At 46.9% G+C, this 18,914-nt stretch overlaps 1 protein-coding gene across 2 annotated transcripts in view; it reads right to left on the bottom strand.

Annotated features, from left to right (window-relative positions):
* The window catches only part of PLXNA2 (plexin A2), a 312,031-nt gene that overhangs the window by 16,795 nt on the left and 276,322 nt on the right, over window positions 1-18,914 (bottom strand). For both annotated transcript variants that reach the window (XM_074936273.1, XM_074936274.1), the window contains exons 21-26: window positions 17,584-17,726; window positions 15,452-15,720; window positions 5,674-5,740; window positions 4,336-4,482; window positions 2,459-2,618; window positions 1,668-1,771 (exon numbers count right to left, since the gene is read on the bottom strand). In XM_074936273.1, coding sequence (XP_074792374.1) covers window positions 1,668-1,771; window positions 2,459-2,618; window positions 4,336-4,482; window positions 5,674-5,740; window positions 15,452-15,720; window positions 17,584-17,726 — 890 coding nt within the window. The remainder of the gene's footprint in view (window positions 1-1,667; window positions 1,772-2,458; window positions 2,619-4,335; window positions 4,483-5,673; window positions 5,741-15,451; window positions 15,721-17,583; window positions 17,727-18,914) is intronic.

Here is an 18,914-nt window from a genome sequence, read left to right as displayed (position 1 = left end):
TACAGGTGCAATGATGTAGGTGGCAGGCTGAGCTAGCTACCCTGAGTACAATCCCATCTGAGACCCGAGGCACATACTCTGGCATCTAGCCCATCCTGCTGCAGCTACATGGCTATTTTTAGCACACTAGTTCAATCAAAGTGAGCATGTGGACCTCAGGATACATGGCCCAAGCCCATCCTGAATTGTGCTTGCCAACTTAAAAGCCAGCTGTGGTGGTCGTATTTGTGATGCGGACACCAATCTGCTAGGAACTGAGCTAAGACCCATGAAACTCATTTCAAAGAGAGGCCACTGAATAGCCATGAGGTAAGTCACCTTTAACAAACAAGCAAAGTAAAAAGGGAAAGGTTTCTGTTCAAAAGGCAACTGGCTAGTACCTCATGGAAAGATCTGCTTCTCTTGAGAAACCATTCTGCTCAGAAAAGAGAAGTATCCTCGTACTACACGCCAACCTCCTTTCTTCTAGTGACTAATTAGGAGGGTTACTCCAAGGTACATTGAAGCTACAGGAAGGCTACGGACAGGTCCATTGGGGTACAGTACAGAGCGCTGGGCTTCAAGAACAATGTCTCTACTAACTGGAAATCAGTTTCACGGGTGGTTGGATAGTTACACTCCAGCACATTCCAGCATGTGGTGGACAGATGGACCTGGCTGAGTACATACCTTTATCTCTCTCTCTGACCTACCATAATTAACACTTTCTAGCTGCTCAAGTCTCACCCAAGGCAGGCTGTGCTTGGCTGGTGTCATTAGCCTAACAGCAGTAAGAGACGGAAAGAAGCTTGTAGGTCATCTGATCCATCCTGGTCACTGTGGGATGCAGCATCTCCTCTAGCATTCTGACCAGTCTAGTTTCAAATGACTCCAGTGATGGGGCTCCTGATGCTTCTCTTGGGAGACTCATTCCAGAGCTTAACACATTCCACCACTTCTCGATTAAGAAACATTTCCCAGTGTTCAGGTTTATGTTTACAGTGCTTGGGGCGATATTCCCTTAACTGGCGGCACACTCCTCTGTGACTGCCTTTAATTTTGAAGCCATGCGATTGCTGCGCAGGACACAGGGTGATGGCGACGTCCCCTTGTTCCTAAAAAACTAGTTGCCTTTGTTATCCCCTGAACGAGAACGGAGAATCAACATGTAGGAAGATTGAGAGTTAGAAACTGGAAGAGACAAGTCGTCCATGTAGCTCGGTGCCCTGCCTCACCGGATCGGGTGGCTAATCTGCCCCCATGGTGCCTGGTGGCCTATCGACGATGCTTCAGAGACAGAAACCCCTCTCCCTTCCTATACTGCCCTCCCCTTTCTCTCACTTAGGATTCCATTTCCAGGCCTGGGTCTCTGACATGATAGCCCCCTGCAGCCCCCACATCTTTAACCGTGACAGTGCAGCCCTCTCTCTGCATACCCAGTCTATCTGGTGAGAGAGGCTGGCATTTTTAATTTAGTCAATTTTCAACTCTGCTAGTCTCTGTAAGATGTGTGTCAGGGCTGCTTTCTTGTCTAATGCACGAGCACACGGAACCATTCTGGTTTATCATAAGAACGTGACCTCCCTGTCTGTCTTGTTAGACGAGACGCTGAGGAATTAAATTTCTGCTTTTCTTTCCCTTCCGCTTGGCTGCTTTCTGGGAGCTCTGCGTCAGGGATGGTTTCTTACCTGATAATGCATCAGGGTGTTTAACCGCTTCCAGTCGCCCTCAATCTTGGTGGTGATGTCTTCATCCTGCAGGACCACGCGAGCTATCCGGCCCTGGCGCCACTCTGCAGGGAAGGCAAGAGCAAGCAGACATGATGGTCAGGGATGAAAAGACACCTGCCTCTTCTGTCCACATCAGTCTCATGTGACATTGTATGAGAGATGAGTCTCTCAGAGGCCAAGCTCCCAGGAAGGGGTGTTCAGCGAAAGGGCTGACTTCTGCTCTTGATTATTCCTGTGAAGCCCTAGGGAAGTCAATGTGGGTTGCTTCCTTGCATCTAAGAGCAGAATTTTCCCTAGGGTGGGGGAATGTAATTAGATTTTGGGGTGTTGATCTGAACCAAGGGTCCCCTCCAACACTACTGTCAATACATGGCTGTGGAGGTGGCTTGTGTAAAAAGCTGAAGGTGGTCTGAGGTGTCAGTCACTTGCTCACTGGACAATTGCTCAACGAAGACAGCTTTCTGGGGGACATTAACAGGGTCTGCAGAGTGCAATGGCTAAGACAGGTCAAGAGTCTGACCCAGTGCTGTGTCCTGCAGAAACAGCATCTCCGAGGGGTGTAGTGTGTGTTTGTGGGGGAGGTAAGGATAGAGCAAGTGTGCACAAAGCGAGCCATCCTGGCTCTAGCCAATGCGATCAGCTTCCTGAACATTACAAATCTCTCTGAGAACTCCCCAATACTGGCTACTTCTCTAACTCTCCCCCCGCCACCTCCCCGCCCACTTGTCACAGGGCAGGGTTGCTCTTACCCAAGTCCATGTCGACAGCTCTTGGCCTTTGGGAATAGGGGACGTTTTTGTACACGGCATCCAAAATCTTCTCTTTGACCTGAGTGATGGTGTCGCAGTTCAGCACCTTCACGGGGATCTCTGGGCTGTTCTCGTTATCGGGGTTCACACAGTTCAGGATCTAGAGAGGGAGAAGTCCCAAATGGCTCTCAAAAGGGCTTCAGAGAAACATCCAGCATAACAGTGATAACATTCATCATGGGTCAGAGACACTTAACACTGAATTTCCCTGAAAAGCCAGTCTCTACATTGATATCACAGCTGTTGTACCTAGAGTCTCCTTGGGAAACTCATTAAACTAAGAGTGTTGGATCATATTAAAGAAGTTCTGTATTAAAATCACAAATGAGTTTGATTCCCTATAGTTCGAATTCCAGGGTATTCACTAATTAAGAGTTTTGGTTTTGGTTTTTGGTACTGTTTTGGTTTTTGGTACTCTTGGTTTTTGGTACTGTTTCTCTCCCTCTATGTGTTGAACTTGCAAGCTGCTGATTGTGTTAGTACATTCTAAGACAGAGTCTGTTCTCAAAGCAATTCTTTGTAACAACAACCACTCACACAGAGAGAGGCTCAAAGCAATACTCTGTAACAACAGAAACAGCACCCAGAGACTCTCCGCCCTTTTGTTGTATTCATCTTGCTTTGTTAACAATTGTGATTAAAATAGAGATAGAGGATGTATGTGGATGGATGCTTGGTGTGGATAATAACTGAATGAGCAGGGAGGTGCCAGCCTAAGAATCCAGTGTCCATTGGCTGAAGAAGGCGTCAAGTGGAAATAACCAGAGGACCCCCGGAGGGCAGACTGGCATCCACCCAACAGCCTCAAGAATGGGAGAACCAAAGAACAAGATAACATCTGGCAGCACGGAGCCTTCAAAGGAATGTGCCATCTGCTGATTGATTTAGCAACAGCATGATGAAGCAATTCCCATAGACTGGCATAGGAAGAAATTCCTATAAAAAGGGACCCTAGAAAGTGAGAACTTTGGGGTCTGATTCTGCAAACCAACTTCAAGGAGCATTTGATGAGCATCTGACAAGGCCCTGCTCCCTCCTCATGTCCAGGCCACCTGGCCAGTGGCTTGGCATGAGCAACTCTAAGGCTGGTAACTATGATGATAACCTTGCAGAACCTGTGTGTGTGTGTGTGTGTGTGTGTATGAATGAATGTGTGAATAAATATGAAATTGAATGGAATGTTATAGCTATAACTAACTGCTTACTATGATTCTTTCTGTATTCACAATAAATGTGGCATTTTGCCTTTTCCCCTTTAATAAGATCCTGCTGGTTTTTATTTTATTGGTATAACAAGAGCTTCAGGGTGTCCCCTGGAGTTATGTTTTGGGGAGGGCAAGGGCATGGGGAGCTATAGATATATTTAAAAAAGGATGACAAGGGTCTGTGATGCCACATGTAAACCCTGATTTTCCAAAAACTTTAGCAGCCCGGGCTGTTCGCACACAATCTGCACAAGCAAGTTAGGTACATACTTAATTTGCACATGGCCCTGGCACCCTGAGGTTTTGAAAATCGGGCCATAACATTACATGCACTTACGTCCCACAGATTATTGCACACGCAACACTTGTGGTCCACAATGTTGGAGTATGGGTTGAGCCAGCTGAGAATCTGGGCCATAAAATTGTGTACTTCCTGCTTGCGCTTTCGATGAAGGACCAATTCTGACATGAAGCAGCTAGTTCTACCCTGGGGCATCAGGGCTGCATATATCCTGCCCTTCCTGTACAGCTTCTCTTAACTTACAGGAAGTCACTTACAGCTGGAGATGAAGCGTACAGTTCAAAGCTGAGTCCCACGGACAGCCAACTCACCAATGTTTTGTACTCAATTTGTTGCCGGATCAGCTTGTCCTCACTCAGAGAATAGCGTGCCTCCCCTGTGATGGCATCGATAGGGCCCTTCTCCATCTGCTGCTTGATGGCACAGTACAACATGAAGAGCGGCTCCCCAGCGCACTCCTGCTCGACAAGACACACAGCAAAACAAAATCTAGGTGAAGGTGCCTCTTTGGCAGGGCCTTATCCTAATGCATATGCTTAACTTTAAGCAGATGCACGGTCCCACTGGCTGAATCTTAACAACCAAAGTAAGTGTTTGCAGGTCTGTGGCCCAAAGCAGCACTTGGAGAGGAAAGCCAATGCCAAGGGACCATTACTCAATGTGGGCATCATCCGTGGCTTGCCTCCCCGGGGCTGGAGAGAAGGAATCTGAGGGTATGTCTACATTACAGCTGCTACAGTGGCACAGCTATGGTGCTGCAACTATGCCACTGTAGTGCCATAGTGTAGACTCTTCCTATGTCGCTGGAAGGGGTTTTTCTGTCGATGTAGCGAATCCACCTCTCCAAGACGGCAGACGTCTTCTGTCAACCTAGCTGCCTCTACACTGGGGGGTTAGCTCGACCTAACTACGGCGCTCAGGGTGTAAAATTTTTCACAGTCCTGAATGAGGTAGGGAGAGGAGTTGTTTGGGGGTACTCCAGAGGGTACAGCTAGGTGAAATGGGATTACACAGAGCAAGGAAAGTTACACTGAACAGTAAGGTGGGCACACTCCCCATTAGAGAGATCCAACAGCCTGTGCACAGTGCTTCAGGGAAGCGGTAGAAGCTCCAGGACCTGGGTTATTTTACATTACACTTAACAAAGCAGTCAAGAGTTTACTGTAGGGAACTACACTTTACTGGGTGGGGCATGGATTAGATGACACAGGCAGGTCTTTTTCCGAGGTGTGAAAGCCTCCTATGTGTCCTACACGTGCAGCCCATCAGGGCTCACTGACGGATAGCAATGATACTCTGTTCCTTCAGCTGAATGGAGACCGGGAGACATGCACCAGGCATGCTTCCTTGCAGGCTTGTCATCCATACAACATTTCAAATGTGCAACATGCAACCTCAGGGTTGAACAAAGCCAAGCACGGAGATGGTTAGCTGAGACTCAGCTAATTTAACTACAGCTCCAAATGCACAGAACACAGGTCTTATTTCCAGATCTCTGCTCTGCTATTGTCTCCCCCTTACTTTGGGTCTTGTCAGGCATTTTAAAGGCTGGAGTCACCCACTAGGTCTTGGGCAGGAGGAGAGCTGTGGAAGCGCAAGGAGAATGGGTGAAGGAGGAAGAGGATCTCTCCACTCAGTCTCCCCCTCACCTTTAAGAATTTATGGAGGAGGAAGGCAAACCAGTTAGTCAACATCTTCTCAGCCACAGACTCGGTCCTAGAAAAAGACAAGAGGACATTTCATCATGTCTATTTAAAAAAACTCAAAACAAACGACTGCCCTTCACACCAGTGACCCCGCATCTCAATAGTGCGGGAGAGCTGGGAAGTTGAAAACCAACTATGGACAAAAGCAAAACCAACTGCTTGGCCTAGTCTCACCCTCTCAAACTGAGTGAGGTATCACAAGTTACAGACTCACAGCGTCCCTTAGCAGGTAGGACTGCACTTTTCCCACAGGCCTTTGGCCATGTGACCATCTTCTGATCACCATCTCTGAGTGAACAGTGCACATCTGGAGCACAAATTCACAACAGCATTAAGACTCTGCACTGGAGGATCTGGCATCATGGTCCCTCAGCCCTGCCCCCTCCCACATTTAGCTGACAAGTGCATGTAGATTGTTCAGGAACAGAAAGGAATAAAGACCAGCTGACAGCCTGTCATGAGCCACTCTGACAGGGATGCTTGGTGGCACTTTAACTCCTTGCACGTGGTGCAAATTATACCCTATGGCTCAGTAAATCACTGGAATTTGCAGTGGTTGCTGGCAATCAGGGACAGCAGAGTGACAATGGCAAGGGAAATTGCAGCTTTCTCCGCAGCCCCACCCAGCATTCTCTCCCCACATTGTGCCCAAGATTATCTCTAATTTAAATACAATGGCTCCTAATGATAGTTTTTAATGCTGGCTCTGCAGGATTGCTGGTCTCTCTTTAAAGAAACACTGTTCCTTTTCTTGGAAGTGGGGAAATGCTTTTGAAAGCAGCACTGGACAGGTGACAGGACGAGGGGCCCCCTCATCTATGAGACCCTGGACTGTGCTGCCAATGTGTTCAGACACGGCTGTCAGGCAGGCTTCCAAGAAGTGGCTGTTGCTAGCATGGCTCTAGATCAGTGGACAAGGATGTTTCTTTTGTTGCCAGCTGTGCTAGCTGAGAATGTGCTGTAAATGAATCCCCGTCCTCGGGGGTCCAGGGCTCTGTGCACTAGGACTTTTCTGATCCTGCCCGGCATTACTCTTAGGCTGCCCTTAATGCTTGGGATTAGCCCCAATTTCAGCGATCGGGTAACAGCAACTGCTGGGCCTGAAACAAACAAGCAGCTGCCCTTTGAAGTGCCCACTCCATCTTGCAAAGCATGGCTTTCCTTGTCTAGACAGGGGGTGTGCGTCAGTGCAGCTGGTCACTCGCCGTAGCCTCAGGCTGTGTCTACAGTAGCCACATTTCTGAAAAGTCTCCCACCTGTGCTTGGAACGGCTAGTACAGAGAGTGCTCCAGGCAGCGAGGGGCATTTAATGCATCACAACTCCGCTCCGAATGGGTCTGAGCAGCCCAGTGCATAACTAGCCTTGCCTAGACCAGTGCTATCAGCAGCAGAGCAGCACCGGTAATGAATTAGGGGCCCTATTTTTGCCAGTGTAAACAATGCTGCAGGCGCTGTTTAGAGCAGGGCATTAAAACCCAGTAGTGTGGAGCCATAACTAGAGACGCACCACAGTCTAGTCTAGTGGACGGGGAGCTGAACTGAGACTCAGGAGACCTGGGTTCTAGTCCTATATCAAATGCTGATGGGGCTGCCGCGTGACCCTCTTTGGGTCACAGCTTCCTCTCCCTCGTTCAGTCAGTCTTGTCAGACTGTGAGCCCTTTGGGTCAGACACTGCCTCTCACCGTGTGTCTCTATAGTTCCCAGCACTCTCCACCTCTTACTGTAATACAGATGACACTACTAACGTAAGAGGGTTTGTGCTAACACCAAAGCTTGTTGAATAGTAAACAGAAGTTACAGTATTTCAGCCATCAAAAGCAATGAGTTCTATTTGCAAGGACACCAGGAGTTATATTATCATCAGTATATGACATCTGGAGGGTATTCATGAAAATGTCTGTAAATCCCCAAACAACTGAATCACAAATGATTAATTGTCTGAAAATTCATGCTGGAAAGTGCCACCATATTCATTGTTCTTCTGTTTAAAATTTTTCAGACATCCAATCAAAGAGGAGAAACAATAGCACGTGACTTAGGCAACAAACCACCAGCCACGAATAAAGAAGAGCCAGTAACAAACAGTCAAATCAAACAGCAGGAGAACACCATAGAACCGACAAGTATTCCTCCAGACTGTTTGGTGAATATTAACATGGGAGGAAAAAAACCAGGATCTATCTGGGAAATGTTTGCTCATTGGGAAAGGGCTAACTTCCTAATGAATATTATTAACATACGGCATGACCAGTTCTTGTAAGTTACATTCTGCATTAAACTGAAATTAACATACCGTCCCTCTTGATGCTACAAAAATAAGCAGGTGAAACAGCTGTGTGGCACAACTGTGTTATAACATGGTTTCTTCTTACCTGTGTGGACAGAACCTACCCCTTGCGCCATGCCATAGCCCTGTTAGGGAACTGTGTTCTAGCCCTGACAGATACACAACTATAATACTTCACGCTTATACAGTCAAAAAAATTGAGAACAAACATTTCATTAATCCCTTAACTATTGCTGACGGTACCAGCATGTCCCAACATTCCACTGACTTGATAAAAGGAAAGGAGGACTTGTGGCACCTTGGAGACTAACCAATTTATTTCAGCATAAGCTTTCGTGAGCTACAGCTCACTTCATCGGATGTAGCTCACGAAAGCTCATGCTCAAATAAATTGGTTAGTCTCAAAGGTGCCACAAGTACTCCTTTTCTTTTTGCGAATACAGACTAACACGGCTGCTACTCTGAAACTGACTCGATAGTACACCTGTGGTACAGCCTTCATTGCAAAAGGTATCAACACTTAAAGGGTTAACATGCTCAAATTTTTTCCTTAGCTGAAGCAAAAAAGCCACTTCCTTCATCAAGGGGTCCAAGGAGCTGAAGAGTGCATAGCTCTTCACAAGTCTTAGCCTGTTGTGTATCTTTTCCCTGCCCTCATCTACCATGGTTAGTCTTTGAAATCTGATCTGTGCTGGAGGTCTCAGCAAGTCATTCTTTAAACTCAGTCTGCTGTGTTTTGGAGTGACCTCCCTTTCTCTCTGCTGCATCAGAAGAGGTCTGCTGAGCTGCAAAACCAGCTCCTTCAGAGTACTGCAACAGCCCCTCAGCAGGTATCATGTTTTACTCCATGGTCGGCCTGGTATCTGGAATGCTGTTATAGATCTGTCTCTGAAAATACAAAATAAGCTCCTGAAGATTAAGGCAGCAGGGGACAATCCCCAGACTCAGAGAAAACTTTTTTCATATTGACCACATAAATGAGGGCAAAGTACACTCCGGAGACAACTTTCCAAAAAAGCCTGACACCAGAAACCAAAGCCTCTGGCTGCTCCTCTGACTCACTGGGGTGCTGGGAATAAAACTAAACAAAAAGGACCAGGAAAACCCCCAAATCAATATTTATGTTACTAATTTTCCCTTGCTTTGTCTCGTCTCTGAACTGCCATGTGCTCCCTGTGCCAGGAATGAGGACAGTCATTTGATTTAATATCAGCTTTCCTTCAATCTCCCAGGAGAGGGAAGAGCAGAGAGGCGAAATAAAGAAAGAAGGAAAGAACTGAACACCAATTATTAAGCACTGGCAATAGACAGCTCAAAAGTAAAACAAAATAATTTCTCACTTTGTGGCTTCTCATTCATTGTTAGCTTAGAACAAAATGTTCTGACTTGGAATGTTTTGCATACTAAACAATACCCAAGGAGCTCACAGATCCACAGGGCTGGAAGAGACCTTTACTTTGTAGGTTTCCAACTGAAACATCTGGATCTTCATACCGCAAAGCTGGCTTTCAAGTTTTAGGCTTTGTTTCTTCTGGATCCTTTGCATTCTCACCTCTTTTAAATGACTGCTACATACCGCTAACCCTTTTGCTGCTGCTAGAATGTGTATGTGCCACACAGCCACCCTCCATCCCTCAATGCAGCACCAATCTAGATTGGTACGGCAGCAAAGGGGAAGCAGGTACTTTATAAATGTGCAGCAGGTGCTCCGTATCTTGGATAAAAGGGGTGAGATGGAATAGATGTACAGAAAGGGGAAAAAGACAGAAGGGTACATGGTGCTGGAGAAGTTTCTTTTTTCCTACATGGAGACACCTTAGGGGACTAGGTGGATGATAGGAGCAATGAGTGGTTTGGTCTCTCCATAAATGCCAGACACTGATATACCAGGCCCTGGGTCACACAAGCCAGAGGACAGAGATTCTGCAGAGTCTCCATCTACAATGAGGATTTTTTGAAATTCTCCCACCACTGGTTTAGCCTCAGTGCAGCTCTGTCTGTGCTAGCAACAGGCTTCAGGACTCCAGGCCTTTTCACCACCATGTTGCCTGGTGTTGCTCAGGGCATGTCCAGATGACATGGTGGTAAAAGTGCTGGTGGCTGGACTATGCTGGCACTTTCCTCACTGCAAGCGCTGGTGAAGCTGCACCAAGACTAGTGCAGTGGCCGAAGAATTTCAGAAAGTTCTCAGTGTTCATTTGGCCAGTGGGTTGGAAACCTGCGTTTCATCCCAAATGCTTCCAAATGATACACTGAACCTGTAGCCACCCTCCGTGTTCGGGGCACCAGCAATGCAGGCAAGAAGGCTGGAATTTTCAAAGGAACACAGGTGCCCAAATCCCATTGAATTTCATCACAAGCTGGGCACCTAACTCTGTTGGGCTCCTCTGAAAATCCCAGCTCACGTGCTTAACAATAGGGGAAAGGAAATTGTCACTGAAGACAGTGGGACAAACCCCTTAAGTCTTTACAGAAAGTGCCATGGTGCCCTGTGATGTGTTTCTCTCTCACTTACAGCAGTATAACTCCAGTGATATCAGCGGGGCTACTTCTGATTTACACTGATGTAACTGAAGGGAAAAACCGAGCCCTCAGTGTCAGTGCACAGCTATCAAGACATGTTCTATGGTTTTATGGTCTCAGCTGAAAGCCCCCCCCACGAGCGAAGTACCTAGAACTCAGTCAGTCTGCCTCAGGAGGAGGAAGAGATTGGAACTTGGACCCATAGCTCCAAAGAGTGTAAGCAAGCATGTCACACATGAAGGTTGAATCTGTAAGGCATCCCTCCGTGCTGCTCTTCCATCCCTTTCCGCTGTCTCCCTCAGCTATGCAACTATTTCCATTTGCAAAGACCCTGGTAATGCCCAGGAGTGAGAATGATCAAATTTAAACGGAGGATAATGCAGGCTCTTTGGGTTCATTTGGTTTCCCTGCGTCACCTGCCATATCTGGGAGGATAATTCACAGAACTAAGCCACAGGTACTCAGTTCTGATTAAAGAGAGTCAATAATCACCTTCTCCCGCCCCACTGTCAGCTCTCAAATGCCGCTGCTCCTGCAGAGGAGACCTCATCCCCCAGCCCCTTGTGTATGCACTGGAATGACACCATCTGCGCCAAGTCCCAATACTAGTCTTGCATGTGGCTGGCTATGCTGTATGCAAGACATACTCGCCCGACACTCTGGCACATGGGGGAGGAGGGGTTCAGGCAGTTCAGCCCTCACTCTGCAAATGGAAACAAACAGGCCACATTATTATATCTCGACTATGAATTGGCTGTTGAATTCCACAGAGAAGAGCAGGAAAGTGCCCTCATGAGCCCATGCTTAAGGGGGTAACATTAATCCTGTGTTTACATGACAAAGCAAAGACAGGAGATACACTACAAGAGCCTTTTAAATGACCAAATGGGATTGATGGGTGAGAAATAACCCCATTCAGAACCATGCAGGGTGAGTATCTTTCCCGCAGTCTATTTACAAGCCCAAATGAGTTTTTACCAGGCAGCTGATGTTCACGGCAGCTAATGGAGACGGAAGCGTTTGACCGGGGAAGTCTGAACCTGGACAGAATCCCAACCTTTCAGCAGGTGACTTGTCATCTTTTATATTAACACATTTAGCTTACAAGTTTGTGTTGGTACCAATGTACCACAAAGGATGAAAGGGGGACGTCAGTGCAGGGCTGCACCGAGGGGACTGAATGGCTTAGAGGATTGGAGACTTTCATATCTAGATCACTGGTTCAGGCTACTTTCAGGATGGGGCACTATTGCATAAAACTGCAGGTCAGACCACATTAGCTACCCCCAGCATTGAAAGTTCAACCCCCAGCCTCTGAGTGCCACAATAAGAGCCACACAAAGGAGTGGCTAGGTTCTCTCTCTCTGAGCCTTCTTTAAGGAAGAAGAACATTTGCTCCTGGCTTAACTTCTTTCCTTAAAATCATACATGCTTCAAGCAGAAACTCAGAGAGTAATGGCTGGCCACACACAGTCCCTGTGGGTTTGGCCCTTTCTCTGAGTCTGGCTTTTCCGTCTCTGGCAATCGGACTATGACATTGCTAGGTGGGCTCTGATGTGGTACGCTGAGTTATGAGCAAAACCTCCTCGTGGTGGTAATGGGGTGAGGGATGGGGGGGACAGGAGATGGGAGGGGGATAGTGCTGAGATCACCAGCCTTGTATTTTTAGAGCACCGTGAAAAGTCATTATTGATGGCTCAGGCTGAAGACGCTTTCACAGCGACTCATTAAACCACAGGGGAAATTAATGCAGCTTCCATTTCTGAGATGAGTTATTGCCTCTGCAAACATGGCCAGATTTAGAGCAATTTCCTGCCAAGTATATTCATTGTGGCTGGAGGAATCCCTGAAAACTCCCCCAAACTGTGAAATACTCCCTGTTGCTTTTGGCTGCTGGCTTCTGTGTGGCGATGGCTCCATTTGTGGACTGGCGGACAGTGGATGAGCATAGAGTGGGTCCTCTTCCTCCATCACACAGCAACCCATGGGGCAAAGCTCAGACACAGCGGGATAGAGCCAGGGTGACTTCTATGCAACAGGGCCCTGAAATGCTGTCAGCGTGAGCGTGGGGACATGGCCAGCTCAGGGGAGCGGGAATCGGAGGCAGCCTTTTGCCTCAGAGTCATGGGTGCCAATCTGACCCGGGTTACTAAATTTAATTTTTGTCTCATCTGCAGACTGTGTGTGTGACCTGAGATGAGTCACTTCAGCTGCCATTTATCTCAGCTCCCCAACAGTAAAATGGGGAAATTCCTTCCTTATTGGATGAGGGGGCTGTGAGGATAAAATATATTAATGACTGTGAGGTGCACAGATACTGTGTAAGGATGAAAGTCAAGTAAGTACCTAGATAAACAGAACAAAAGCCCTTATATCATAGTGACACCGCAATCTTTGCTGTGCAGCATCATCAGAGACGTATAGGACAGATTGGTCCACAGAGGCTGAACCCCTAGAAGATCTCAAGTTAGGTGGAGGTGTTTTACCACTGCCCTCTCCCTGTCAGCTCAGACTCTGGGTCTGTCACTTACCCTGTCCATCTAGACTTTTATGCCATGCTCATCTCATCTGGACCTGGCATGGCAGATGCTCAAAAGCGTGCAGTACTGTACAAACATGCAAGAAGGGAAGTCCCTGCTCTGATGAGCTTGCAGTCTAATGAAGCAATTTATAGACACAGATGAAGAGATACAATCAGGTGCTTATAACTCTGGAACCTTTTTCCCCGTACAATTCCCTCACATTTAAAATGGAAAAAAAAGGCGTGAATGCCTAGGTTTTTCCCTTTCACTTTGATCTGGCGCAGGCTGATTAGAAAAGCTCTGCACTCAAAAAGTGAACAGAGCAGCTCAAACGAGATCATGCCTAATGTGGTCCCTGCAGTAGCGCTCTCCTAGGCCCTGCTTCAACCTCTGAAACAATAATTAAATGCAAACACGCAACTGGATGGCCAGTGTTTTATAGGCACAACAGCCCCATTATGTCTCCAGTAACACTCACTCTCGTGCAGTATGGGCCCCTAAAAAAGCGATAGCCAGTGGGCTGTGATACGACGAGTGAGCTCCGTGGCATATTCCCCATATTTAGAATAAGATATTCCACAAATGCCACTGTCCAAATCAGACACTGCAGGCCAGTGAATACTGACGGGTGAGCGGTGCCCACTGTAGCACTTTGTATCACTCATGGGCAGTGTTTGCCTTTAAGATTTAGTGCCTCTGGGTTCAACTGATGTCTCCTGATGTGCATCACTTAGAGTAACATCAAAAGCTTCCCTTTCTTTTCCAAATCACCTGAATTAATTCCATGTTGCCCCCACTCTTTTTGGACAAGCAGGGCGTTACTCTGCAGAAGAAATGTGGCCGAGATGCAAGAGCCTCCACAGCAAACTCTCTGTGTGCCTGTCTGCCCTAACGCCGCACGAACGTAGCCTTGAACAGGAGAAGAGCCGGGACTGGCAGCAGAATCAAACACACAGAGCAATGTAACATTCTAAGAAACACGTTGTGTGCTTTTGTCTCAATGACTATACTGAGCCTTCACACACTCAGATCAGTTAGGGATGCAGGATACTGGCCAAGGTTGCCCCAGATTGCTCTCCCTCCCGCCCCCACACCATTTCCAAATCCCAAGGGAATCCCTTTGCTTTTATTCTCACCCTTAACCCAGTTTCCTCCATCTGGCACCTGCTTCCCCTGCCAGCCCAGCTGGAAGATGGACTGAGGTGCAGGGGGAAGAGAAATGCTCTGACATTGAGATACCAGTGTAACCTCAGGGGTCACCTGGCACTAGTGAGACTGATGGTGCTGTCAGCCTTCACCCAATGATGGTGAGAGGAGGCCTCCAGTCCTGGCTCATCTCACTCCACTTCATGGGCTCCAGGACACCCCATTTGTCAAGCAGGACTCTCTAGGGGTGGAGGTGTTGGCGCACCGTGAAGTTTCAGTCATGCTACATGGGCTGGTGGCAGAAATTAAAATGCAGTGCTCCATTGGGAGCCTCCAAGAGTCCATCCGTTTCCCTTCCCTGTCTCTAGTAACACAGGGTTAATTCTATCATATGTTTTCACGGATGGCTGCACAGCATCTTAAACTTGATCCAAGAGAACTATGACCTCTCGTACCTCTCTCTTTCACTCATAATCCCTCAGCGTCCCCCTTGACCCCACTCATTCCTCCCTTCCTTCTGCACAACAGAACAGGGCACTGATGAAAAGCCCATCAGTCCTGTCCCTTTTTGTCTTCCAGTTGCTTCCTCCATGGCCGAGAGCTTGGGGGGGGGGCAAGGGGAAATTCTTGATTTAGAGAAAACCAACCCCACCCAAAACACCCAAAGACAAAAAGGAACCTGCTGGGCTGGGAATAAAAAACTGACATCTGGAAAACGTAGAATAAAATTGCTAATGTCCCTGAAGGTCGGGGTCAGCCTGCCAATGATGAGTAATGCGTTTTAACTGTCAATCTGTCCGAACCTCCAGCACGCACTCTTGCTTATTACTGTCAGCCGGGTCACCCAGGCTGGAGCCACTCTCCTTCTCAGGGCTCCCAGTGCAACGAGATGGAAAGATCAAACCTGGATCTCCCCGCAACCCCTCAGTATCTGAGAGGCCAAGGGAAGCAGGAAAAGCAATGAATAAAAGCATGATGGGAGTTGCACATGGTGAGTTCTGCACCTTGAGGGTCTGTCTGAACTGGGGTTTCCTTGCTACCCACTGCCAGATCCTGCTATATGCAACTTTTCTTTGGTACTTGCCAGTGTGTGTGTGTTTTAGCCACTGGTGGCCATGTGGCTTTTGTTGGCTGCCCCAGCCAAGGCTCTTCCCTGGGTGGAGAGGGGACAGCAACTGCATGATGTTGATTCCTTTATCTGGGCATGTCCCTGCAGCTTCATCCCCCTGCCACTCATCTTACCTACGCAGGAGCAGTTTGGGGTGATTCTTATTCTCCAGGTTCTTCTCAATCAGGTCTGAGAGTAGCTGCTTCAGCACGTCAGTTGCGTATTCCAGCTTTCCCTGCAGGCCCGTCATGATCAGGGAAGCCACATTGCCACGGTCACGCATGGAGAAGCTACGCTGAAGCTCCAGGGTCCGGATGAATGTCAGCAGAAACACCTTGTTGTTGATTAGCTGGGCAAAGAGCTTCAAGGCCTTCTCCACATTCTGCTGCCCGTTCCCTTGGACCTGTAAGCAGAGGACAACAATCTCAGCAAGCCACTGAAAGAAACAGTGCCCCTATCTCTAGCTCTAGTTGTCTTCACCATTGCTGTGAATCAGGCTTGCTGAACACTAATTACTCTGCTTTGAGGCTGAAAGCCCTACAAGTGACATACATTTTGTACTTGTTCTGCAAAAAGCAAAAAAAAAAAAAGTGACACTCCCATAAGTAAATTAATTACTAATTTAGACTATTGCTTTATTATAGAGAAACAGTAAAAAATTAATTGAGGCTTTCAGCTAGTCCTGGTTTTAAGTAATTCACTATGAGTCAAAATGATAAACTACATTAAGCAATTCTTTACTAAACATCTTGGAGCCCTATATATTGGTTCTACGAACATTATATAATTAAATCAACTGTGTAATTGGCAACACATTTATCACTCCTGCAGTTCTGTTTTTCATAAGTGAAACCAATAACAAGTGGCCACATTTGTTAGAAAATCAGCTTACTTGACAATTTAAATAATAAACATCATATGTGGGACTGGAAAATTTTGGGGATTGGCAATGGGAGAAGCAGATTCAATTGCAGCCTGGGTGAGTTTAGTGCTTGAGTTGTGGCCAGCTGTTTGCTGTTAGAATTGTAATCTAATTCATTAATTTTAATTAGCTCTTTTATTAATATAATAATAATTTCTTATATTTCTACAATGCCTTTCATGTCAGAGGATCCCAAAGCATAACTTGATACAAATGATACCCAGGAATCCCTTCATCCACCAGTGAAATGCAGCCACCTTTAGAGTGATATACAGTGATTGATCAATAGCACACAGCACTGTTTGACCAAGAGCACATTTAACTGGAACCTGAAGGGGGGATTTATGGAAGCAGAACACAGTTACCCTTACTGGAATCTGGCCAGGATAGCAGGAGCAACACCTGCTCATGTCAACAATACCAGGGCAAATAGAATGACCAGAAGTGGTCCTCTCTTTTACATCTCATCCTAAAGACGGTGGGTGAGTCCTCAGCTGGTGTCAATCGGCATAGATCCACGGACCTCACTGCAACTATGACAATTTACAAGAGCTGAGAACTAGCCCAATACCTCCAGGGCCTTCTGATGCCATGGTGGGGCACCAGGTCAACACCAACTCAAAGGGAAGAGTGCTACATGATAACTGGTATTACTTCCTGAAGCACCAGTGTTTGCTTTGAAGATCTCCCATCGAGGTACTAACTCACCCCAATCCAGTGTTGTTTGCAGGACTCTGATGGGAACACAGCACAAGGCGGCGAGGACGAAAGTTAGCATTGACACTGAAATTTGAATGAATGGCTTATCTAAAAAAAATTGCGGGGGAAAATGAAAACTGCTGACCTACAGCAAATCCTGGGCCAGGTCATCCCAAGGTGAAAAGCTTATCCCTTGCAGGAGCACGGCAATAAATCAGGAGCACAGCAAATCAGGATACCCTTTGCTTTTCTCTCCACAAAAAAGGGATTAATAGAGACTTTAAAAAGACGCTGATAAGGAAGGCAGCCAGTTTGCTGCTGGGCTTGCAAACTCTATGGTGGTGCTTTAGTGATGAAAATAATAAAAAAACCAAAAACCAGCCCCAGCCCCAGCCGAGAGCACGAGGAAGCAAGCCGTGTGTTAAAGAGACAAAATGCCGAGTCATTTGTTAAAATGAACTCTGTGCTTATTTCACTTACCCTAGCGCTTCTAATAAGATTCAACGAGGGAGATGGGAAGGTGCTTCACAGCTCCGTGAGTTTCAATCTAGCTTCCCAGAAGGGACCAGGAAAATAGTCCCAGAAGCTATGTAAGCACTAGGAGCAGCAGAGAGAGGGAGAGTATGCGCCCAGCCATTTCATTACCTCCAACTCACGCAGGACGGGGTGGTCCTCGATGCCAGGGAAAAGGACCCTCATGGCATATGTCCGATAATCAAGGTATGGGATCCCGGAGCGATCCAGGTCACTGGTTAATTCATTGATGTCTGTCTGCAGCTCCGCAAAAGCTATTGGGGTGGGGAGGGGAAGGCCAGGAGGAGAGAGAAAAAAAAATGCAATCAAAGGGGACCATGGGGAACTGAGTCTAAACAACAGGGGCTTTGGCAACAGCCAGCAGTCTGCCTTCCTGGCAGACAAATCCCGGACAGCAAACGGGCCATATTGGGAAGCTTGGTCACTGTAGGACCTCACTGTGTCACTCAGACGTGCTGTCATGGCTGCGAGACACTTTCACAGCAGCAGCAGAGAGAGGGAGTGTGAGTGTGCACAAGTACCTGCAAACACAGTGCAAAGAACAGATGCGGAGAAAAAAGATGTTTGCTAATTTGTATGCAGTTCACACCTTGTGTATAAGCACCTAAAATACCTTGAAAGGCTCCAGCTAGAAATAAGGATACTATTTTTAAATTGTCATGCCTACTACATTCTCTCTTTCTTTCTCTTTTCTACAAGTAACACCACTAACCTAATATCATGCTTCAGGGCCTAAAATGCAGGCTGCAGGGGTCAGGAAGGTATTTATCTGTCCATGTATGGTACAGCATAGACATAGATATTACGGAGGTCTGTGTGGCGGGGGGTGGAGGTGAGGTGAAACATAGGATGCTGGATGGAGTACTTCATTTGATGGACTTATGCTTCCATCCATAGTTTCTAGGACTCCAGGTAGGCTCTCCTCAGCCATGAGTCCATATGTCTGTCATGCATGTCATTCTTTGCCTTGCTTGCAAGGGCCTCATATTTTGTTTGGCTGTGTGTCCTGATGCAAATGTCAAGAACATGAATATAGATCATGCTCTGAAATTTGCTGCCTTTTGTTTATTTTTATTTTTTCCCCTTGATCCACCAAGCTTCCTTCAAACTAGATAAAACATCTTTTCTATGATGCACAACAGCAAACCTTCCCAGAATGTTTTTTTTTTTTTTCTGTCGGCAGTCAGCCCCAGGTTAGCATGCTGCTGCTTGGCTTCCAGCAGGCATCATTTAAGATCCATCTTTGTATCCCTGCTGGGACGCCAAGCCCAGCCTGCCTTGTTGCTAGGGTCTAGATTCCTACACTTTGAAATTTGTAAGTGACAATTTCAATGAGTTAAAACAAGTACAAGGTTTCTCAAAAGCAAATAGAGAAGGAGATTCTTTCTATCCCAAAGGTCTGCTCTTGCTAGCTCGATGGCCGTTGCTGGGAAGAGTTTATT

The sequence above is a fragment of the Natator depressus genome, chromosome 21, assembly GCF_965152275.1.
Source record: "Natator depressus isolate rNatDep1 chromosome 21, rNatDep2.hap1, whole genome shotgun sequence".
In the NCBI taxonomy this organism is placed as follows: Eukaryota; Metazoa; Chordata; order Testudines; family Cheloniidae; genus Natator; species Natator depressus.
Note: the sequence above shows the minus strand (reverse complement) of the source record. Positions and strands in the feature narration are given on the sequence as shown.